Below are 25374 nucleotides of genomic sequence, written 5' to 3'. Positions count from 1 at the left end.
GAAGCTGTTACTCGATGATTATACCCCGGGAGAAGGAAACGGGAGCCAAAAATTCTTGTCGAAAGCTGCTTCCATATCAAAGCCCAATTATAGGGGCCAACTCTGTAACTTCTCATTATCCGTGTGACTTCCTCGCCTGCTTAAGGCACGACTTGGTCATAGCCAAATTGTCTAGAAAATCTACTTAGATAATATGGCTCCCTCCAATACTCTACCCCTTCTCGCATGGGTAGGCTGTAGGATCTGATACAAAGAAAGAAGGTCCTCTCAATAGGTTCCAAGTTGTTGTTATCTTCAACCTCCCTGTCTTCGGCTTGGTAATCCAAATAGAAAGGAAAGAAATTAATAAATTCTGTGTTTTCGATCTTGTCCACTATCCAGTCATACCCTTTCTTTATCATTTTTCACTTAAGGAAATGCCATAAGGGTAGATGTTCAGGGTGGACGTAGGCCTTCTCCGAGTCTTCATAAGTCCAAGGGAAGTATATGCCGAGCCAGCCCAAGAAATAATGCCATGAGGAGAAAGAGGATGAGGCTCCAATAGCTGGGCTTGAGTAATGCACCGCAACATGTCCAAAAGCTCTATATAACGAACATAACACAGGGGGAGCTAGAGAGTATTTTTTCCTGCCTTCCGCCATAGCGCCTGCCGCTACAAATAAGGTTGGTCGAACAGAGTCCAAGCTTTTCAAACTAGGAAGATGACCAAGCTTAACCAATAAGCTAAGAAAGCAGCTAACTTGGTCTTAGTGGTGAATTTGGCTGGGCCCTTTATCTTTTTTAGAGTGGCTTCCAATTTGATGCAATGACTGCCAGGGAACCTAAGGAACGAAAAAAGTGAAATAAGGATATATACATGTGTGAAAAATTTTATCTGAAAGAGAAAAGGAATGTTGAAATGCTTACAGTGGGTATTGTGAGAAATGTGCGAGTCATTAAAGAGGGGATATCTTGTGAACATTGGGGAAGCAAGACATCTTGTAAAAGAGTTCAATGGTAGATGCTGAAATCTTAGGCACCCTATTGAGGGCAACGTAAGAAAATTCCTTGTTTGTAGGAACATACTCATCCAAAAAGGGTCCAGAGATAGGCAAACATGTCATCTTAAGCAGATCCCACAGAGTGATACTTCACCAACCGAGAGGTGAAAAGAATTTATAGTAGAAGACCAGTACTTTAGAAAGCTCTTGTAAATCATGGTGTCCTTGTGGAAGAACTCTAAGGTGGCTTCTATAGAATAATATATCTTCACCACAATGAGAACATCTTTATATTTCTTTAAGACTACTTTAGTTCGTGCGCTATAGTATGAACGATTGACCCAAAGCCCCGTGTCCTAAATTCATCCTTTCCCCACAAGGATGCTGAAATCTTAGGCACCCTATTGGGGGCAACGTAAGAAAATTCATCGTTTGTAGGAACATACTCGTCCAGAAAGGATCCGGAGATAAGCAAACCTGCCATCCTATGCAGATCCCACAGAGTGATACTTACTTCACCAACCAAGAGGTGAAAAAAATTTGTAGTAAAAGACCAGTACTTTAGAAAGCACTTGTAAATCATGGTGTCCTTGTGGAAGAACTCTGGGGTGGCTTTTATAGCATAATATATCTTCACCGCAATGAGAACATCTTTATATTTCTTTAAGATTGCTTTAGTCCATGCGCTATAGTATGAACGATCGGCCCAAAGACCCTGTGTCTTAAATTCATCCTTTCCCCACAAGGAGTCGTGGTCAAGAAAGCATTGTTGAATTGTCTCAAAGTAATGGGTAGGGTATGGGGCATGAGGATTGTAACATGGTGTGAGGAAGCACATGTATGATATCTGCCCGGTCTTCTGGATTAGGCATTTTTCCATGAGATAGCCCTTAAGGATTTTCGGCTCTTTGATGACCTAGTTTGACACATACAAGAGTCGGTTTTGTGTCATATAGTCGGTCGGTTCACATTAGAGTATTGACAGATGACGTTGGAGATGTAAGGGGATGATGATAGTCTCATCTTTGTAGGGATTGCAGAATTTGATGGTGCCAGCATTAGACTTAATCGTATTCCAGGCATTCTGGAAGCGTCTCTTATTGTGCTCTCAAATTTTCTCTTGGAAGGCTTCATCTTTATTCTTTTCCCTTGCTTTCTTCAAAATTGCTAGAGAGGAGGAAGATTAGACAGGGACCAGATGAGTGTCGTCTGTTCGGAGATTGGCAGTGGATTTTAGCCAATCTTCCCAATCTGACTCTTGGCCTTTAGTGGGAGGTCCCTCTATCTCTCTCATCAGGACGGCTGTGCAAATGTGGTCGGACAAACATTGGATACGGTCAGCAAAATTGATGATTGAAGGAACGGGTTCCTTAAAGAAGGAAGAATAGCCTTCGATAGATCTAGGTTTTTTTCGATTATGAGTCTCAAATGGTTGAGAGTCTGAGGGTCTAGCAATATTTGGGAAAGCATGAGGTCTTTTAGAGCTAGTCATCGGAGATCTGCGAAAGTTGCAAATGCACAAAAGTCAGTGAACAACTTAAAATCAGGGAAAGAAGTTTGAAATATGCATAAGAGTCTAAGTCCCAGAAGTTGAAAGAGTAGAACAAATCTTACTGTGCACAAAATTTCGTTGTGCGCAAGAAGTTATTGTGCGCAAGAGGGCATTGTGCGCAAGAAGGTGTTGTGCGCTGCTTGTTGTTGTGTGCAAAATTCTGTTATGCGCAAGATGTTGTTGTGCAAAGGGAGGTTCAGCGTGCAAAGGACTTGGGCGAGTGTTCACTCCCCAAGTATAGGGTTGTGATGTAGTAATAAACTCGATGAGACCGAGGTCGAATCCCAACGGACTGATACCTGTACGTTATCTGAAACTAAGTAGAACGAGAACTAGATTAAGATGAAATCTAAATCGAATGGTTTTTGAGGAATAATAGTAAAATATTACTCTAAAACTTAAGGAATTCAGAAGAAGGAAACTAAGGATTCAGAGGATCCACTTGTAGAGATCATGGCAGTCTACGCTTGATTCACGAACTCAACTGGATTTTGAATCCCATCTTCATCCAGTTGGAAGATATATCACTAGAATCGAATCTGAACTGTTGTTGATCTAGTTTTCAAGAGACAAAACGGATGTAAATTAGAATGGATTCCATCACAAAACCATGCCTATGAGACAAAGTAAACAACAGAATTAAACCAATCCACAGCCAATCTGAGTGAGGTATGAATGTTAGGAAGGGTTCCGTCATCCAACCATGTCCAAGGGGCGATGGTGAACAACATGGTTTCCTAACTACATAATCACAATAATGAAAAGGAAATACTCAAAGCTATTGCAGATCTATTGTAATTTCAGTCACAACAAACCATTAAAAACTAAAGGTATTCCTTAAAATCAAACCAATATCAGCATCAGTTTAGTAATGAATCAAAGCCATAGAGTCTTCCCATCATGCCACAAGCTTCACCTCTTAGCCCTAGCTAAGAGGTTTAGCTAGCCATGAATGGGCTAGAACTTGAACAAAAACAAAACAAAAAATAAGAAATAAACTCTAACCCCTCTACTCTCTCTCCTCCTTGTGATGCACATCTAACCGAGAGCCGTCGAAAAATATCTATCCCCTTGGCTCTTTTTTCTCTTTCTTTTATAACAAGGATGCTCCTGGAGTCAGCCAGTTTCCGCAGCAAAGAAGGATCGGGAACTCCTTATGTAGGTCCCTGTTTACGCAGTTCAGTTCACAGCGAAACCGAACGCAAGAATCTGCTGCACGTTGATGGTGGGCCCTGTATTGTCTGGAGTTGGAGGAATCTGTTCCTTCCACTGAATTTGTGGTGAAATTTCGGTGGAATGGATAGATTTCAGATCGAAATCGTGACCCACAGAGGTGAACTGCAGCTCTTTGTTTGCACCGTCCATCTTGCATTTTAAACACATGGACATCGTTCTTGCTGTGTAGGTCCGATTTCCTCATCTAGGTCTAGATAAGAACCTCCATTGGAGTCTAATGGACGGTCCGGATTGGGCTGATGATGCAAAATGGTGGCCCACAAGGATCGTCCGCAAGTCACTTTCACAAAACAAAGCATGCACGTCCTGCGCTGTGAAAGTCGGTGGGCCCATTGTCGGTGTCTTCATGGAAATCCACTCGGACCATTTGATTCACGTCGAAAAACCAGTCGGACTTGGTCCGTTTTGGATCAGATTCGATGTGGCCCACAGAGTTTTTCATACTACCGTCCGTCCCCCGTTTGGATGGCTGAAATTCAATACGAGCTATCTCTTAAAATTTCGTCAGCTAGGATTTGGTTAGAGGGCCCGTGGAACTCCAATAGACGGTCCAGATCATCCGAATGGATGATAGGTGGGGCCCACAATCATCGTCCGGCGGTCCAGCGGTGAAGACGCCGTCTCCTTGCATGAGACGGATCGAGTCAAGGCAGTCAAAGCTGCCTTGATGTTTTGGTGCGGCGTGGGAGTGAACAGCACCGTGCACTTGCAAAGTACAGATGGGGTCCACTATGATGTATATGTAAGATCCGATCCATCCATTTATTTTGTCAGCTCATTTAATGAGTTGAGCCCAAGATTGAGGCATATCCAGATATCAGGTGGGCCCTAAATCAGAGTTTTATGGGCTGATCTATCCGTTGGGCCACTTCCACAAGGATCCAATGACTGAAATTCGACGTGTACGGTTAATTTGGGTTCCTCAGGTTAGATATAAAGTTTCGAACTAAATGGATGGTGGGAACCCTGTGATCTTGCATTCTGGACCAATTTCGAACCACTTGAGCTTCAGTTTCTCGATTTTCTCGGATCTTTGGCTTGTAAATCCATTGATCTTGCTCCCCTGGGGTCCGTCCCTTGCCTTTAGTGCTATCAGAGCATTAAATCTATGCTTTAAGCTTCCTTTTCAGTCCATGCTCGTAAATACACTCTGCATCACAAACATGATTAAAGTGGGCCATTAAACGGTATCATGTTCATAAATCCAAGCATAACTGGGGTCTAATATGCAATATTTGACCCTCAACACAACCCCCAACTGGCATTTTGCTAGTCCCGAGCAAAATATGCGAAAAGTAAGTTGAGAATTACAGAACAATTTCTATAAACTCGAGTGATTTTTGCAGAATAATCCAGATATGAGAATTCTAAGATTCATGAATGTTAGGTATTACTTTCTCCTAGGCTCAGGCGCACAGTAAACTTCATAATCAAGTTCAAAGTATTATTTCGTCAATTAGAACAATTCTAACATTGAATTCCATGGATGTATAGTCTAATCTCGACTTATCAACATTAAGATTCACCTCTCTATTTAAGGATATCATTGGTAACCAATAAGAGAATTCACGATAACCAAAACTTGCCTCACACATTATCTTTTTATTCTTTTAATTTTTGATTTTTTCATTAAAAGTAACGCCAAGAAGGGGAATCAAATCCTTACCTATAAGGAGCAAACCTAAGGTAAAGACTGTACACCCAACTCTTTTTCAAATATCATCCATGGGGAATCGAATCCTCACCTATAGGGAGCAAACCTATGGTAAAGACTGTTTGCCCAATCCATTCAATTTTCTCAAGTTGGTTCCTTTCATGTTTAGTGATTACCAAGTTAATCCTTCAATATCGAACTAAACCCTTAATGTGCAAGCGAGATGTGTTTTGTGAAATCATGATTCAATCAGTATTTTAAACTACTAATCATGGATTGACAATTCAAACTTAATTTTGAAATCTAAATGATACTGAGTCCAAGAGTCACAAATTACCAACATTACGCATCTTGAAATTCACAAGAAATTTCAAAAAGTTTAAAAATTTTCACAATTTTTGCTCAAGACCAAGAAAACAATGATTAGGAAACCTAATCTCCCACCCCCAACCTAAAATCTACATTGTCCTCAATGTAAAAGAAATAAGCATGCAATGCACATGGGACAACGAAAATATAAGAGGAGTGATGGAAAGATAGTACCTGGACGAAAGAATCAAGAGGCTTTCCAAAAATATCTACGTAAGAGCGGGTCAGCACAAGAGAGAAACCAACAAAAATAAAATCCTACCTACACCACTTTCGCAGGTGCTCTCGATTGCATTTAGCATATGCAACAAGCCTTTAAACCCCTAGGTTGCCCCTAGTGGATGAGTTGTAGTCTCGTGAGGGTTTGCAGCAATGTTACCCACAAACATTGAACTAACTAACTAAGAAAATGTAACAAAATGAAAAGCTGGGATGGCTCCCAGGAGCGCTAAGTTTACCATCTATCCTAAAACAGCATAAAGGAAACTTCCCTAATCCCATGAAAACAGGAGACCTACCTATACCTCCATCAGACTAGGAGATCAATCCTGGTAAATAGGATCAGTCAGAGGTATGGACATGTCCTCTGAATCAAATTTCTCGACAAATGACTTTAAGCGATGTCCATTTACTTTAAACTTTTTGCTATTGTCGGGATCTCTTATCTCAAGGGCTCCATGAGGGTACGCAGTGACCATAATGTAAGGGCCAGTCCAACGAGATCGAAGCTACCTGGAAAGAGATGTAATCGAGAATTATACAAAAGGACTTTTTGACCAGGTGTGAATGATTTCCGTAGAATACGTTGGTCATGAAACGCCTTCATTCTGTCTTTGTAAATTCTCGAGTTCTTGTACGCATCGTTCCGGATTTCTTCAAGTTCATTTAATTGAAGTTTACGTAACGAGTCAGCGTTGTCTAGATTGAAATTCAGATTTTTGATCACCCAGTATGCTTTATGTTCCAACTCCACAGGCAAGTGACAAGCTTTCCCATAGACAAGTCTAAAGGGAGACATTCCAATAAGGGTTTTAAAAGCAGTACGGTATGCCCATAAGGCATCGGTCAATTGGATTGACCAATCCTTACGATCAGGGTTAACCGTTTTCTCTAGCATATGTTTGATCTCCCTATTTGAAATCTCAGCTTGTCCACTTGTTTGTGGATGGTATGGGGTTCTCACCTTATGAGAGATACCGTATTTCTTCATTAAGCTCTCGAATGGTCTATTACAAAAGTGTAAGCCCCTATCACTAATGATGGCTCGAGGCATCCCGAACCGCGAAAGGATGTTCTCTTTTAAGAATTTAATGACCGTACGATGGTCATTATTTTGGCACGGAATTGCTTCGACCCATTTAGTGACATAATCTGCGGTGAGCAAAATATACAAATTTCTAAATGATTGGGGGAATGGTCCTATGAAATCGATGCCCCAGCAGTCAAATGCTTCTATGATAAGGATGGGATTCAAAGGCATCATATTTCGACGGGATAAAGCTCTTAATTTTTTACAACGCTCACAAGCCTTGCAAAACTCATGAATGTCCCTGAACATAGTGGGCCAATAAAAGCCACACTGTAAAATCTTGGCTGTGGTCTTTTTAGCAGAAAAGTGACCACCATAGGCCTGTGAGTAACAAAAGGAGATGACACTCTGGTGCTCATCGTCTGGTACACATCTCCTTAAGATTTGGTCTGGGCAATATTTAAATACATATTAATCGTTCCAAAAAAAGTTGCGTACCTTGGTAAAGAATTTCTTCTTATCTTATGCAGTCCAATGCGTCGGTATGGAACCTGTGGCAAGATAATTGGCAATATCAGCGAACCAAGGCGAATGGGAGACTCTGAACAGTTGTTCATCAGGGAACATGTCATTGATATGGGTCGCCTCAGGGGAATCAGAGGTATTAAGGCGAGACAGATGATCGGCCACTATGTTCTCTACTCCCTTTTTATCTTTAATTTCCAAATCAAATTCTTGAAGTAGAAGGATCCATCGTATCAGGCAGGGCTTAGAATCATTCTTAGAAAGAAGATACTTAAGTGCCGCATGATCTGTGTAGATAATGATCTTGGATCTGATCAAGTAGGACCTAAATTTATCCAAAGCAAACACTACAGTTAGGAGTTCTTTTTCCGTAGTCGAGTAGTTCACTTGGGCAGAATTTAAAGTTCTACTTGCGTAATGAATGACGTAGGGCCTCTTATCTTTTCTCTGGCTTAGAACCGCTCCAAGAGCATAATTAGAAGCGTCGCACATAAGCTCAAAAGGAAGGCTCCAATCGGGTGGTTGCATGATAGGTGCAGTGGTTAACATGCCCTTAAGCTTGGTGAAAGCTTCCTGGCATTGCTCAGTCCACTCGTGGTGCATCCTTTTGCAGAAGATTACATAAGGGACGAGAGAGGAAACTAAAGTCCTTTATGAATCGTCTATAAAACCCTGCGTGTCCCAAGAAAGATCGCACATCTCTGATATTCTTGGGTGGAGGTAGGTTAGAGATAAGATCGATTTTTGCCTTATCCACCTCGATTCCTTTGAACGAGATAATATGTCCAAGGACAATTCCCTTATGAACCATGAAATGACACTTCTCCCAATTAAGTACCAAGTTCTTGTCTTCACATCTTTTCAGTACACATTTAAGACTCTCTAAGCACTCGCTGAAAGATGAACCGAAAATAGAGAAATCATCCATGAAGACCTCTAGATATTTCCCCACCATATCAGAAAAGATACTCATCATACATCGCTGAAAGGTGGCAGGGGCATTACATAATCCGAATGGCATCCTTCTGTAGGCAAAGGTGCCGTAGGGACATGTAAATGTAGTCTTTTCCTGGTCCTCAGGGGCGATTTCAATCTGATTGTAACCCGAATACCCGTCAAGGAAATAGTAATAGGAATGACCAGCTAGCCTTTTCAATATTTAATCAATGAAGGGCAAAGGAAAATGGTCCTTCCTCGTGACGGTATTCAGCTTCCTATAGTCAATGCACATTCTCCAACCAGTAGTAACTCTAGTTGGCACGAATTCATTATTAGCATTGGCTACGATGGTGATCCCAGACTTCTTACGAACCACCTGAGTTGGACTCACCCATTGACTATCGGATATGGGTTATATGATACTCACATCTAATAGTTTAAGAACCTTGGCCTTAACCACTTCCCTCATATTTGGATTTAGTCTACGTTGTGATTGCCGAGCGGTCTTAGCATTATCCTCAAGATAAATGCAGTGAGTACAAATCGAGGAGTTGATTCCCTTGAGGTCCGCTATCATCCATCCAAGGGCTCCCTTATGCTCAATGAGAGTAGATATGAGCATACTCTCCTGTTCTTTCTCCAGGTGGGCAGAGATCACCATCAGGTATGTCTCATCTTGACCTAAATAGACATATTTCAAATCAGAGTGCAAAGATTTTAGGTCAAGCTTTGGTGGCTTGAGGTTAGACGGTAGAGGCACTACATCAGTTTGGGGCAACTCTTCAAATTGTGGCCTCCACCGGTTAGCTTCAAGTACTGGTGCAGTATCAAGCAAGGCATACGTCTCCCTAATCATATCATCATCAAAATCATGGGAGTGGGCTAGGCACGTCTCTAGAAGGTCAGAGGATAAGGTCAAAGGTGTCGTAATTCCACTAAAGAGTCAATCATGTTAATGTCGTGAAAATCGTCATCATCCTCTAAGTTTCTGTTGTTATTGAAAAAGATGTTTAACTCCAATGTCATATTCCCAAAAGACATAGTCATTACGCCATTCCTGCAATTGATAATTGCGTTTGAAGTAGCAAGGAATAGGTGACCAAAGATGACGGGGATCTGAGTGCTCATATTATTGATGGGTTTGATGTCCAGGATGATAAAATCTACAGGGTAGTAAAATCTATCAACTTAGACCAACACATCCTCAACTATCCCTCTTGGTACACGAACAGAGTGATCAGTAAGTTGTAGTGTGGTTAGGGTGGGTTTTAATTCACCCAAACCTAACTGTTTATATACCGAGTAGGGAATCAGATTGACGCTCGCTCCTTAGTCAAGAACTGCATGATCAATTGATGGTCCTCGATTACACATGATATGGTTAGGCTACCGGGATCTTTGAATTTCTGTGGCACGTCTTGCTTTAGGATGGCACTCACTTTCTCGATCAAGAAGATTTTCTTTTGAATACTCTGGTGCCATTTGGTCGTGCATAAGTCTTTCAGGAATTTGGCATATGAAGGTATCTGTTTTACGATATTAAGTAGAGGAATGTTGACTTTCACTTGTTTCAACACCTCTAGGATATCTTGAGAGTTAGAGAGAGGTTTTGGTGCAACCAACCGTTAGGGAAATGAGCAACTGGCTTTTCTAGAAGCTCCGATTCTAATTTTTGTGGGGCCTCACTAGATCTATTATTGTTGTCCTCTTCTGGTTCTTGAGGCTTTTCGGGCCTAACCGGAAGGGTTTTATCAATGATCTTCCCACTCCTAAGAGTGGTGATGGATTTAGCGTGCCCCATTTGATTTGAAGAGCTGGGATCACTTATCTCGTATTACCTGGGTCAGCTCTTACATGGAATTTTGAACCGGTTCTTCTTGAGGTTTCCCTTGATTTGGATTTTGATTGAAGAAACCTTGAGGGGTAGCAGTTTGTCCATTTCTCCAACTAAAGTTTGGATAATTTTTCTAACGAGGATTGTACGTATTAGAGGTTGGTCCATTGAAAGGTCTTTGATAATTATTTACGGCATTGGATTGTTCATTCAACACTTCTTAAAAGGCGAGTATCGTAGAGCAATTTTCAGTTGTATGAATGTTGCAATCATAGATGCCACAAACACTTTCATTAACCTTATCCTTCTTTCCTTCCATGGCCTCAACTTTTCTTATGAGCGTAGTCACTTTATACTTGAGATCATCCTCTTCTTTCAAGAGATACAATCCACCTTTCTCCTTAGATTGAGTCGGCCTAGACATGGTGTTCAATTTTGGGTAATAGTCCTAGGATTGTGTTTTTTCAGCAAGACTATCGAGGTAATCCCATACCTTGTTGACATTTTTATTAATGAATTCTCCATTACACATTGTCTCGACCATTTGGCGCATTGAAGATGTTAGTCCATCATAGAAAAAATTTGTAATGCGCCACGTTTCAAAATCGTGTTGTGGGCATGAACTAACCAAATCCTTGAACCTTTCCCAACATTGGTAAAATGTTTCATCTTCCTTTTGGGTGAAGTTCATGATTGCTTTTCTGAAGGTAATCATTTTATGATGTGGGAAAAATTTCTTTATGAATTCCCTCTGCTTGTCATTCCATGTGCCAATGGATCTAGGACGCAGTGAATGTAACCACGTCTTAGCCTTCTCTTTTAAGGAAAAAGGAAAGAGTCTCAGCCTGACTGTGTCCTCAGACACATTTTGAAAATATAAAGTGACTCTGATCTCATCAAACTCTTTCAAATATAAATATGGTTCTTCAGATTCAAGCCCATGGAACTTAGGAAGGAGTTGGATAACCCCTGGCTTGATGTCCATATATTCTGTATTTTCAGAAAAAATCATGCATGAGGGCGTACTCACCCCCGCTGGTTGTAAATAATCTCATAAAGTACATGGCGGGGGTGCTTAATACACCTCATTCTCATCCTGAATGTCCTCTACCCTAGGTTGGGGTAGAAGAGGTTGGTTTTCAGCCATCACTTCAATTAACTCAGGGAATTTCGAGTGGTGTCTAGTCCTATGATAGATAGTTAACCCCTCAACCAATCCTCCTTCAGTCAAGAGACGTCGAGTGTTGTCACGGGCCCACTTGGGCATGAAACACTCGCAGCCCTCAATCAAATTTGAAGCATAATCCTAAGAAGGGAAAAGAAAATCTAAAAAGAAAGAGAGGGTTGGAAAGAAGTTACCAAATTGGAGTCCCTAAGTTAAAAAAACCTGCAAAATAAAACAAAATAAGTTAGATTCTAAAAAGAGAAGAAAAATCCTTAAAAAGAAAGATAGCGGTAAATTGATTTCTAAAAGAAGGAATTCTTAAAAGAAAGTGGAAATTTCTAAAATAAATTTGGAAAGTTCTAAACTAGAAAGTAAATTACTAAAAGAGAACTGAAAATTAGAAAGTAGAGAGAAAGCTTACCGAATTAGAAATTTCTATCTTAAAAGCCTACAAAATAGGAAAGTTAGTTTCTAAAAAGGAAAGTTCCAGAATTAGAAAGTTTCTAAAAATAAAGGAAAGATGAGTTAGTTTCTAAAATTAGAAAGAATCTCTAAAAAGGGAAATAATTAACCAAGTTTCTAAAAACAAAAGAGGAAAGTTTCTAAAAATAAACTATTTCCTAAAAAACAATAGGGAAATACTCGAAATAGAAAATTTCTAAAATTCAAACCCTAATTTTAAAAATAGAAAAAAGTAGAGGAATTAGAAAAGGATTACCAATTTAGAAGTTTATGTCAGGATCCTACAAAATAGGAAACAAGTTAGTTCTAAAAATCAAATAGAAATAAAATCTAAAACTAAAGTTAGTAAAATCCTAATCTCAAACTAATTCTAAAACTAATTAATTTCAAAGAATCGTAATTGTCAATCCCCGGCAACGGCGCCAAAAACTTGTTCACTCCCCAAGTATAGGGTTGTGATGTAGTAATAAACTCGGTGAGACCGAGGTCGAATCCCAACGGACTGATACCTGTACGTTATCTGAAACTAAGTAGAACGAGAACTATATTAAGATGAAATCTAAATCGAATGGTTTTTGAGGAATAATAGTGAAATATTACTCTAAAACTTAAGGAATTCAAAAGAAGGAAACTAGGGATTAAGAGGATCCACTTGTAGAGATCAGGGCAGTCTACGCTTGATTCACGAACTCAAATGGATTTTGAATCCCATCTTCATCCAGTTGGAAGATATATCACTAGAATCGAATCTGAACTGTTGTTGATCTAGTTTTCAAGAGACAAAATGGATGTAAATTAGAATGGATTCCATCACAAAACCATGCCTATGAGACAAAGCAAACAATAGAATTAAACCAATCCACAGCCAATCTAAGTGACGTATGAATGTTAGGAAGGGTTCCGTCATCCAACCATGTCCAAGGGGCGATGGTGAACAACAAGGTTTCCTAACTACATAATCACAATAATGAAAAGGAAATACTCAAAGCCATTGCAGATCTATTGTAATTTCAGTCACAACAAACCATTAAAAACTAAAGGTATTCCTTAAAATCAAACCAATATCAGCATCAGTTTAGTAATGAATCAAAGCCATAGAGTCTTCCCATCATGCCACAAGCTTCACCTCTTAGCCCTAGCTAAGAGGTTTAGCCAGCCATGAATGGGCTAGAACTTGAACAAAAACAAAACAAAAAATAAGAAATAAACTCTAACCCCTCTACTCTCTCTCCTCCTTGTGATGCATGTCTAACCGAGAGCCGTCGAAAAATATCTATCCCCCTGGCTCTTTTTTCTCTTTCTTTTATAACAAGGATGATCTTGGAGTCGGCCGGTTTCCGCAGCAAAGAAGGATCGGGAACTCCTTACGTAGGTCCCTGTTTATGCAGTTCAGTTCGCAGCGGAACCGAACGCAAGAATCTGCCGCACATTGATGGTGGGCCCTGTATTGTTTAGAGTTGGAGGAATCCGTTCCTTCCACCGAATTTGTGGTGAAATTTCGGTGGAATGAACAGATTTCAGATCAAAATCGTGACCTACAGAGGTGAACTGCAGCTCTCTGTTTACACCGTCCATCTTGCATTTTAAACACATGGACATCGTTCTTGCTGTGTAGGTCTGATTTTCTCATCTAGGTCTAGATAAGAACCTCCATTGGAGTCTAATGGACGGTCCGGATTGGGCTGATGATGCAAAATGGTGGCCCATAAGGATTGTCCGCAAGTCACTTTCACAAAACAAAGCATACACGTCCTGCGCTGTGAAAGTCGGTGGGCCCATTGTCGGTGTCTTCATGGAAATCCACTCGGACCATTTGATTCACGTCGAAAAACCAGTCAGACTTGGTCCGTTTTGGATCGGATTCGATGTGGCCCATAGAGTTTTTCATACTACCGTCCGTCCCCCATTTGGATGGCTGAAATCCGATACGAGCTGTCTCTTAAAATTCCGTCAGCTAGGATTTGGTTAGAGGGCCCGTGGAACTCCAATAGACGGTCCAGATCATCCGAATGGATGATAGGTGGGGCCCACAATCATCGTCCGGCGGTCCAGCGGTGAAGACGCCGTCTCCTTGCATGAGACGGATCGAGTCAAGGCAGTCAAAGCTGCCTTGATGTTTTGGTGCGGCGCGGGAGTGCACAGCACCGTGCACTTGCAAAGTACAGATGGGGTCCACTATGATGTATATGTAAGATCCGATCCATCCATTTGTTTTGTCAGCTCATTTAATGAGTTGAGCCCAAGATTGAGGCATATCCAGATATCAGGTGGGCCCTAAATCAGAGTTTTATGGGCTGATCTATCCGTTGGGCCACTTCCACAAGGATTCAATGACTAAAATTCGACGTGTACGGTTAATTTGGGTTCCTCGGTTCAGATATAAAGTTTCGAGCTAAATGGATGGTGGGAACCCTGTGATCTTGCATTCTGGACCAATTTCGAGCCACTTGAGCTTCAGTTTCTCGATTTTCTCGGATATCTGGCATGTAAATCCATTGATCTTGCTCCCCTGGGGTCCGTCCCTTGCCTTTAGTGCCATCAGAGCGTTAAATCCATGCTTTAAGCTTCCTTTTCAGTCCATGCTCGTAAATACAATCTGCATCACAAACATGATTAAAGCGGGCCATCAAATGGTATCATGTTCGTAAATCCAAGCATAACTGGGGTCTAATATGCAATATTTGACCCTCAACAGTGAGTGGGAAGTGAAGCAGAGTGAGGAATGAAGGAAATAAGCATTAACCCTATATTTATAGACTCGCGCGATCCAGTGTGCGCAAGTCATTGTGCGCATAATTGTAGAAAGCATACAATGAAAAGAAAGGAGTGAAATTTAGTTAGAGTATTGAAGTATTGATCCCACATTTTTATTTTGTAGATAAAAAATCAAAAAATACAAGATCAAGGGGGTATCTATTGAGACTTGAAAAAAAAAAGAGGGAGAAAGGTGACTGCTGTTGTGCACAAAAGGGATTGTGCGCTGAAGCAGACCAGTCCACACAAAGGAGGCCGTACAAAGGAGTCTGCACACTGGGGACCGCATAATGGAGTCCGCGCAAAGGAGGCCGCACACAGAAGTCTGCACATTGAGGGCCGCACAATGGAGACTGCACACTCAAGTCTGCACAGAAGGGATCGATGTACAATGAATACGTGGCATGATCACATGTGTGAGAGGGCTATAAATATCCCATGACCCCTCTAAAGAGGTCATTAGCACCAGATTCAGGAGAAGGAAAAGAAGAGGAGAAGACCTTGGAGAGAAAGAAGTAGAGTTCGCACCCATTGTGCAGAATAGGTGTTGTGCGGCGCACAACACTGTTAGTGCATAACAAGCTGCTGCGAGCATTGAGCCCCAGCACATAGTGTTCCAGCACACTGATATTTCTCCGTTAAAGTTTTAGATTTGATCAAAGGAGTGATCAAGATATATGTCATATTTACTTTGTATTATGATTCTATGAATATTCTATTTTGGAATCAAAGGAGAGAAGATGTAAAAGAATTCAGAATGAATAAATATTATGATTATCTTCTTCATCTTCTTTTGTTAATTATTAAGTGAATGAAATTTTCTCAAATCGAATGCATTTGTTTCTTGTTCGAAACATAATCAGAGCTGTTGACGATACCCATGACATTAACATGATCGATTCTTTCGTGAAAGATAGAACACTTTTGACTCTATACTCTGACCCATTAGAGACATGCTTGGCCCACTCCCCTGATTTAGATGATGACATGATTAAGGAGATGGATGCCTTTCTTAATGCGACACCTTGTCAAGCATGCCCTGTATCTTTCTCATAATAGTTGACCTTGTTGACACCTCTATGATTCCTACTTGGAGGAGCTGGACCTGGTGGTTAGTCCCGTTATAGGGAGTTTGTTGAACTAGGACTAGAAAAGGATGCTTCAAAGAAATCCTGGTTGTAGGAGATTGTTAAAATTAACTAAAATTCCATAAGGGAGAGAATTTTGAAATTGACTGGGAGTTCAGGGTGTGGAATGATGGAACCGACTCTCGTTCATGAGAGGATATCGGAAGAAATACCCTGAGGTAGATGGTTGTGTTGGCTGGATGTCTCCATTGGGATGGTATTGAAAGTCCTGTGTGAACCTTGATTTTTGCGGTTGTTGTGCTGGGCCAACTTGGGTGTTAGATATTGGAACTTACACTGGTGTGAGTTGGTGAAGCATTTCTTGTATGATCTTTGTATTCTAAAGCACCTCCTAGATGTAAGTGACTAGCACAGATCATGTTGGATGCGGTTGTGGAGGAATGTCTTCCTGTATATCGAGAGCAGAGAAAGGGAGAGCTTCTTCTTCATGTTTGGACATGTCTGTTCTAAATCTAGTTCGGATTATGTTGTGATAAGGGAAATTTTTTAAGGATATCTGACTCAAAGAGGCGCAAATTTTCTGTGTTTTTTTTAGTATGAATGCTGATGCAAATGCAAAATGCCAATGTGTGAGAATTGGTATTCATCATAAATTTGTAAGATCTTGCTTTTCGAGTCGCGACTAGTGTGACTTGTTTTTCTCATCGGAGTCGTCATTCTATGGACAATGGAGGGAAAATTTCCTGAGGAGATGGGAGATCAACTCTCATTTTTTCATTGGTTGCCTCGCTCGAGGGCTTTCATTTGATGTAAAATGATATAATATTTGACCAAAGTCGCCACTAATCAATTATTACGATTCTACAGTTAGTTATACCTTGTAGAAATGCTTAAGATTGAGAACCCAAATATCCTTAACCCTAAGATGACTCATGAGTTTACGTTCTAGAGATTCTGAGTAAGGAACCGTAGTTACAAAGAGGGAAGGTGTTAGGCACCCACTTTGCCCGTACGGATGTATAATCTTTACTTCATAAGATATGACTAATTTTTTAGGAACGATAGTAGTTCTCACGTGCAGAAAATACAATATGATGCAATGGCAATGGTGATTGATCGATCTAAATTTCTGATAGACAAGATCCGATTATATCGGCAAGCTGTAGAGAATACATTCAAAATGATCGAGTACAGGGTGTAAAGTATGTACGTATGGGATGTTTGATGATGTATTGATGCTTATGATAAAATGACGGCCAACCAGCTAAGGTTTCCAGTGGACCTACTCTAATTATATTGGCAGGTGTCAGAGCATACACTCGCCAGTCAGACACGAAAAAATGATGAGATGCAATGTATATGTTAAAATGATGGTTAACTAGCTAAAGTTTTTGGTGGGAAGGACCCGATTATATCAGTAAGTCTCAGAGCATACACTTATTAGTTAGGTGCAAGAAAACGATGAAATGTAATATAATGTTGATGTATATGAGGAGCAAGGGGGTTAAGAAGGAAATGAATGTTGCACGATGCTAATGCTCTAGTTTAATGAAACTAATTGAAGCTTGAAGGGTTGGATGAGCAGTAGTGTCGCAAGGCTAGATTGGATGGCTCAGATTTGAACTTAAGTGGCTCAGAAGGCTTGAACTCTAGCTAGGCTAGGGTAAACTAGGGCCTGGCTCTCTCTCTCTCTCTCTCTCTCTCTCTCTCTCTCTCTCTCTCTCTCCTTGGTGGAGGAATGGACCAAGATCTATTGGATGTAGTGGGGGCTTCCTTCTGAATTCCTCGATGCCTCTGGATGGGAATGAGTGAGTGCTTTAAATGGGAAGGGGAGGGGGCTATTTATAGCCTCCAACTCGGTTTTCTTGTAATACCTGGTAATTCTAAGGGCAAAAAGCAATTGAAGGGCTGGGATTGAAGATGACCACATGGCATCATCTCATGGGTTGGATAAGGGCAAAAGAGTAATTTTGGATAAGGAGATGGGCATCGGAGTAAATACACCTTAACTGCAGAATTGGGGCTTGAAAAATTAGAGTTCCACATACTTGAGGGGCGCCACTCCAAAGTGGGTAGTGCCACGGGGCCAATGGTAACCTAGCTACAGTCGATCCCCGCTTGGACTCCCTGCTTTTGCAGGGAGCATCCTCTAAGTGTATAGAGGCTCTATTGTGAAATTGTTGCTTTAGGGTTTAACATATTTCTCCGATTGGGCTTGCCTTTGGGCTTGGGTTCAAGCTTAGTTTTGGGCTTAACTAGGTGAGTTGACTTAATTGTTGGATTGGGTAGGTTGACTAGGTGAGTTGACTAAGCGAGTTAACTGGGTGATTTAACTTTCTAAGCTGATTAAAGGCTCTAGGGTTTTAGGTTCCTAGGGTTTAGGGTTAGGCTGAATGGGTTGGGCTGAGTTTAGGGTTTCTAAAAAGGATTCCTAGAGTTTAGGATTCTATGATTGGAGTTTAGGATTGGGGTTTCGTTAACTATCCATCCATTTAAACTCAATCAACTTATTAGCTTGGGGTGAGTGTCTACAATGTACATCAGGTTTTTCTAAAAGCTTTAAAGTCCAGTGAATCTTTCATAAAACTAGTTGTGTCAATATGCGCCAAGTTAAAGAATTTTAGATGTCTCTCGCTCAAGGGAGATCGATTTGGTCTATATTGTAACTTTAGTCCACGCCATACGGTTATGCTGCCGTGTCAACTCATTACATTCCGTTACGTCCATTTGTTTGTTAGTATTTAAAACTAGTGGGCTTTTAAAAAACTAAAATAAAATGTAAACGGTTCCCTTTAGGATTTTTGTTAGTTTAGAAGTAGATAATTTTAGGAGATAACTAACCAATCATGATTTCCATACATTTACCACTTTTCTTGATGGGATAAAAGATATAAAGGGAGAAATTTAGTAAGGTCCCTAGTCTAGCAAGCAAGTTAATTTGAGTAGCTAGTGATACACCATCAATCTTGACGTATAGTACTTCTATAATTATTTTTTAAGTGAAAGAAATCCAAAACAAAATAATGTACGTGCAACACAGCTTAGTTCATGGGTGGATGTACATCATTTGATCGCGAATGCAGGAATGAACTTCAAAGCTGATTACAATGGTTGGACGTAAGATCTTATGCCTCCGCTTTATTTTGCTAACATAGATTATTGGGATCTTAAAATGTCGGAGGTTTTGTGTGTGTAGTCCTTCCAAATTGGAACCCATCAAGATTAATGGTTCATTCACCCAACCACAGTGCCCCATGGCGCAAGTAATATTACATATATCCCTGGTTTGAGAGTCTTTTTCTTTTTAAAAAAAAAAACCTTTTCTTTTCTCTGTGGTTTTGCCTTCACGAAATACCTAACATCAGCCCCATCAAACGGCTGACATTGCTCCTTTTGGAGTTTATGGTGCTAAATGTGGAGTATAAAGAACTAAATCTAGGGCCATCAATGGGTTGGGCTTGGTAGACCAAGCAAAATCAAAATCTTGAATAGGCTCTGCCCCAACACTTCAAAATCTGGGCGAAGCCAAACCCAGGCCCGGACTGTTGACAACCCCAATTAAATCCGTTCTTCTATGTCAGTACATTGTAATGCAAATGGCCAGCAGGATATCCCTACAATAGCCCTCCCCCCAAAGAATCTCGATGGAACATCATACCAACGTTGACAGTCTTCTTTAATTTTTTTTCAAACAATCTCAATGGAATTCAGCATCATGCCAAAGTTGAAAGTCTCTCTCTCTCTCTTTCTTTCTTTCCTTCTTTCTTCTTCTTCTTCTTTTTTTTTTTTTAAGAGATTTAAATTTCAGAAACCACTGCATCATTTTCATCATCATCATTATATAAGCCTTGTCCCAACTAATTAGAATGGGCTATATGAAATAGGTCAGAACTTCAAACACCACAGCAATATGTTTATACAATATTTTGAACCTTTGATGCATGTTATCAGTCAGGGATAATTCCTATTGCCTCAAGTCTATACCCTATACTCTTTCATTCAATATTTTGTTAGAGTTCTTTGGTTTTTAAGTGCTGTCTTTATGCCCAACGAATAGAGGATATAATTAGGTATTAGACTCGTTATATGATATGAATTTTCAGATTATTGTCATGGATACGTGCATTAAGCTAATCTTTTCAGGTTTTGGACATTTGCATTGGCGTATGATACCTTGTGAGGACAAATTCAATGTTGTCATTAAGAAGTGAGGCCTTTTACTCCTATATCTATTGCTATAGCAACTGATTTTTAGTTATTTCTTGATTAATTCCTCCATTTTGACTTAAGGGTAATTCCAAATTAAGCAATTGGTCAAATTGCTATAGCAACTGATTTTTAGTTATTTCTTGATTAATTCCTCCATTTTGACCTAAGGGTAATTCCAAATTAAGCAATTGGTCAAATAAATATTATTGGAGTGTGATCTTCAATTCGTAGGTATCTTTCAGCAAATTTTATTTTTTTTAAAAAAATCTAATTTGATAGTAAAGTGGTGCAATAACTCTTGATGTGTCCCAAAAGTTATGACTTTAAAGAAATGAATGATAGGAGCGAGGTCGAGATGCCAACAAATGATGACGGACTTGAAAAAGACTGGCCAGAAAAGCAGTTCTGAGAATATGTTAATAAGAATGGATACAAGATCGATATTTCTTTATTATATGATGACTTCCAAATAATAATATAGGGAATGTATTGTATTGTATTAAATGGTGTGGATACAACATCAACATATTTTTTTTGCAGACTATAACTTCATTGTCCCTATATAGAAGAAAAATTGGGAATGCATTGTATCGAATGGAGAAAACAGATTCACAAAGCCACACAATGTATTTAAAACATATTTTGAAGCTACACATCATCTGCTCTTTACGCTTTGAAAAATTGCATACCATTCTCCCAACTGTACAAATCACAACCTATTGGGTCCACCATATAAAGAACCAGATTCCCTTGAAAGCCCTAAATTATTTATATATTCCCTAATAAATAACTACAGAGACAACTCACACTTTTTAATGTATAGACGCATGAAACAACATACCCCTCTCTTCACAAAGGGGCCCTGTTTTTCGTAAATGGATATTTGATATGGCCATTTCTTAATTAGACAAAAATAAAGTGGTCACCCAAAGTCACCATCATCACCAGCACAAAAACTAGGCCAGTCTCTGACATGGGCACCCATTCAAAATCTAAAATCTATGGTGGCCCACCTACTCAGCGGATCAGCAAGCTTCTCACTAAGGATGATGGTCATCTTGATGAGACCTATTGTTTAGTAATCCAGTAAAACTGCTACTTGGACCTTCCAATCGGCTACTTCAACTTCCCAACTAAAAATGCTTGCAATGCTCCTAATGATATACTCCGTTCATTAAATAAATAATAATAATAAAAATAATAATTATATATTTTTTTATGGGTAAGATGCTGCCAATAACATCCAGAATAAGCACATATTTCTTGATGAGACCTATTGATTAGTAATCTGGTAAAACTGCTACTTAGACCTTCCAACAGCTACTTCGACTTCCCAACTAAAAATGCTTGCACTGCTCCCAACTCCATTCATCGAATAAATAATAATAATATATGTTTAATTTTTCGGGTAAAATGCGGCCAATAATATCCAGAATGAGCACCTATTTCCTGGAATATATTAAAAAACTGGAACCTCCAACGGCTAGGACTACTCAACTAAAAATGCTTGCAATGCTCCCAAAGATATACTCCATTCGTTAAATAAATAATAATAATAATATATGTTTTTTCATGGGTAAGATGCTGCCAATAACTTCCAAAAAAAAGCACTTATTTCTTAAATATATATATATATATATTTTTAATGGGTAAGATGCTGCCAATAACATCCAGCCAGAATGAGCACCTATTTCTTGATGAGACCTCGCAAAACTGCTACTTGGACCCTCCAACGGCTTCCCAACTAAAAATGCTTGCACTGCTCCCAATGATATACTCCAAAAAAAAAAAAGAAGCACTTATTTCTTAAATAATTTATGTTATTATTATTATTATTATTATTATTATTATTATGGGTAAGATGCTGCCAATAACATCCAGCCAGAATGAGCACCTATTTCTTGATGAGACCTGGTAAAACTGCTACTTGGACCCTCCCAACGGCTTCCCAACTAAAAATGCTTGCACTGCTCCCAATGATATACTCCATTCATCAAATAAATAATAATATTGATACATGTTTGATGTTTTGGGTAAAATGCTGCCAATAATATCCAGATTGACCACCTATTTCTTGAAATATATTAAATAACATTTATTTTATTTTTTATGAAAAACTCTCCCAATAAATAATATTAATTTTTGGGATTTTCATTGCAAAAATTCATCCGGGATTTGGATTTCACCAAATAGTGCCTTATTCCTGGGCAATGCTTCTTTCTTTCTTTCTTTACAACAAAGTAGGGAATCAATAATTGTAAGTCCCACGTGGTGGGATGCGTCTTAATTCAAGGTGAGCCAATCCATAAGAAATATTATACCAAAATATCCAAATTCAAGTTGGCCCATCTGATGATTTGATCAGCCAGATGTTTTGTTCGAGTTATAACCATGATGGGGTGCATAGGTTGGACGGGTTGATGTTATACGCATACCACATGGACCCCCTATCCTTAAAAAACACCTCCATGTTACTCCTAATCCTCGAGAATTTTGTTGTAAACTCCCTTAAACACCCATTCTACTATTCAAAATGCTCTAATGCACACAATAACAAACACCCCTTCTTTGTACCTGCGGTATTCAAATTGCACTTTGCTGCTACTCTAAAAACAAAAGGTGTATGGACGAAGGAAAAGGGTGTGTATGCATCATTTTCCCTGAAAAAAAATCTCCACTTGTTTCTCATAAAGTTAGTTAGGTAGGTGCCTCATGTATCATTTCAAGAAAAGGCATAAAAGCGGCCTACAATGCAAAACATACATTCACACACAACAAAGAGCCCTCCAAAGACAAGGAACCAAATTCTCGTGCATATAAATAAGAATTACTGAATTACAGCCTCCTACATATACAAAATATGAGAAGGGAAGTCCATAAAAAGACAGATTATGCATCCACTAGAATAAGTAAAATTACACCTGCCACATCACTCACCCAAAACCCAAAGGAATCCAAAACTCCTTTTCCCCCATGGGAGAAAAAGACAATCTCTAGTGGGGAATGTCTTTCTAGATGATTCCAAATAACCCCACTGTAGAATCACATGCCCACCCACCTGCTGTGGCAAAACCTCAGCCATCCATCACAAGCAAACCACTTCCAAGGCTCTGACCCCCCACCGACATCCTTTCTCCTCTTTTTTTTCAACCTCTCAACAGAACCAGGCATGAAATCCAGAATACCACATGGAGAGAACCCATCTCTGCCTTTGTATGGAGAGCACCACCACTTCCGTCAGGGTTCACTCCAATGGGGCCGAGACTGGAGCCAGATCCTCCTATTATTCCAGTTGGGGGAGTGAGGCCAGTGGAGGGTGTTGTCGTGCCGGGTGGTGTTGTACCGGGTGGTGTTGTGCTGGGTGTTGTTGGTGTGCCTGGAGGAGTAGTTCCTGCAGAGCTGAAGGGCAGAAGAATAAAAAAGATAAATAAATGGTATTATTAAATAAAAATATATGTTAAAAAATGACACTGCAAATAACCTCATCCTAGAAAGAGATTGATATCAACGACTATAGAAGATTGAAGATCTAGCAAATTCATCTCACAAAAGGCCATTTTTCAATCAGAAAGAAAGTTGAAATGCTCACTCTCCAAAAATTAAATAAATAGATAAATATATGAGACAGTAAATCTTTTAAAAGTAGGCAGCAAACATATTGTGACATCACCCATGGACCCAAAAGGGGAAATAATAATAAAGCATCTACTTTTAGACCGTAGAGAGGGTGGATAATTGGTAGGTAGCAGATGCTCTCTAAGACCATCAAAACCATCAAGAGAGGGAAACTGGTAAATCAGATCATACCAATTAATATGTGGGAAATGATCTTTACACCCCTTTTTTATTTGTTTAAAAATAAATTTTTTTATTGGTTTTAAGGTTTTTTTTTTTGGTCAATTGGTGACACTTCAACCCGACCCTTTCTTGTAATACCATAAGAAAAAAGAGGGTGTGTTCATAAAAAAATAGTAGTGTAAATATTATTCTCAACAATAATTAAAATACAAAAATCTAAAAAAAAATTAAAAAAAAAGGAAGAAGAAATGGAACACCTAACTCACCAAAGAAAAGGAGACTAACAAACATACCTGCCACTTGATGGAAAGACACAAGAGGTGCCTGCAGGGCCTGTAGATAACCCAAGAAGAAAAAGGGGAAAATATGTTAATTCTCTAATTTTCTTTACATCTAAGAAAGGTTAGGTGGGTATTCTCTTCTGGGCTTACTTGGGTCTGTTGTAACAATAGTAGCACTGCCTGCAAAGTCACAAGTCCCTTGTGCTTGCCCTTTCCTTTGGAAATAGCTATTGGCAGCATAGCTGCAATGAGCTTTCACAGTATTGGGGTTAAAACAGGGTCCATTTTGAAGTAGAGGACTGCAATCAGCCCCAGCTCCACAAGCATAATCAATTGTCTTCTGGAGAACTGAGTCACTCAACTCAGATCTACAAACACACCAGGTAGCACCTTCCACCAGAAAAAAATAAATAAATAAATAAATCAGCCCCTTTAAATACCATATAAAAGGAAATGCAGTAAAACCCATATCAAAATCTGAAATAGATCAAAAATTTTAAAAAAAAATAAGCAAAACCATATCATAAAACATGAAAAGAAGAAAAACCCATTTCTAGAAAGATGAAATATGATGGTACAAATCATTATAGATGGAAAATGGAATCAAGAGAAGGAGAACCATGCATCCAAAGGCATGAATCTTGCAATGGAAAAAGAAAAAAGAAAAGAAAGAGAAGGTAAAAACCCATGTATAAAGAGATCTAATACCAAAAGTACCAAACCTGAACTAGTAGCCATGGCCAAGATGATAAATAAAAGAGCTAGAACCGCCATGAAAGGTGAAGAGGAAGAAGACTGATGAAAAGAAATCAATGAATTATTATTATTATTTTATTTTATTTTTGAGAGAAGATTGGAAATTGTTGAATCAAAGGAGAAGAGAAAAGCAGAGGTTTTCTTTTGAGCTGAAAGAGGAAGTGTTCTGGGATATGAGATTTCCAGAGCAGACAATAATAATGATAATAGGTGGTGATGCAGTGGCTGTCTTATTCTGAGGAATAGAGTCCTATATTAGTTTAGCACCATTTAATAAAAGATGGTAACTTCTAAATAGTGTACAAGACATAGTTATAAAGTAATCTAAACCGTCCAAATCACTGATCCAACCGTTAATATAGCAAAATTTTAAAATTATTCTGATAGGAAGAGAATTGACCAGCGGATTATTTTTAAACATACTTTTAAATCCTTTCAATAGCTATTGATTGATTGTATATTTATAATTGGTTGATCAATGAGATTGTGGAGATGTGTCCCATACACAATGAGGTTGGATGGT

General features: G+C 39.4%; 1 protein-coding gene and 1 non-coding gene across 2 annotated transcripts; one reads left to right on the top strand and one right to left on the bottom strand.

Moving 5' to 3' along the window:
• Positions 1–10940: 10940 nt before the first annotated feature.
• LOC131229986 (small nucleolar RNA R71) lies at positions 10941–11047 on the top strand. The gene has a single exon (XR_009163718.1). It is a non-coding gene; the product is annotated as a small nucleolar RNA R71 (small nucleolar RNA).
• An 11754-nt stretch (positions 11048–22801) lies between these two features.
• Positions 22802–24991, bottom strand: LOC131229201 (PLASMODESMATA CALLOSE-BINDING PROTEIN 3-like). Its single transcript, XM_058225088.1, has 4 exons — positions 24818–24991; positions 24246–24485; positions 24108–24147; positions 22802–23415 (listed from the first exon to the last, which is right to left on the bottom strand). The coding sequence occupies exons 1-4, from the start codon at positions 24867–24869 to the stop codon at positions 23163–23165; spliced, it is 585 nt and encodes a 194-aa protein (XP_058081071.1). The 5' UTR covers positions 24870–24991; the 3' UTR covers positions 22802–23162.
• Between the last annotated feature and the right edge of the window lie 383 nt (positions 24992–25374).

This window comes from Magnolia sinica, chromosome 16, assembly GCF_029962835.1.
Source record: "Magnolia sinica isolate HGM2019 chromosome 16, MsV1, whole genome shotgun sequence".
NCBI classification, from domain to species: Eukaryota; Viridiplantae; Streptophyta; class Magnoliopsida; order Magnoliales; family Magnoliaceae; genus Magnolia; species Magnolia sinica.
This window is presented reverse-complemented; position numbering and strand designations above follow the sequence as displayed.

Excerpts from the sequence above, each read along its gene's own strand:
- LOC131229201 (XM_058225088.1), bottom strand. The coding sequence starts at position 24,869 with ATGGCGGTTCTAGCTCTTTTATTTATCATCTTGGCCATGGCTACTAGT. Across the intron at positions 24,486-24,817 it reads GGCCATGGCTACTAGTTCAG|GTGCTACCTGGTGTGTTTGT; the intron begins GTTTGGTACTTT and ends TTCTGGTGGAAG. Across the intron at positions 24,148-24,245 it reads TATTGTTACAACAGACCCAA|GCCCTGCAGGCACCTCTTGT; the intron begins GTAAGCCCAGAA and ends GGTTATCTACAG.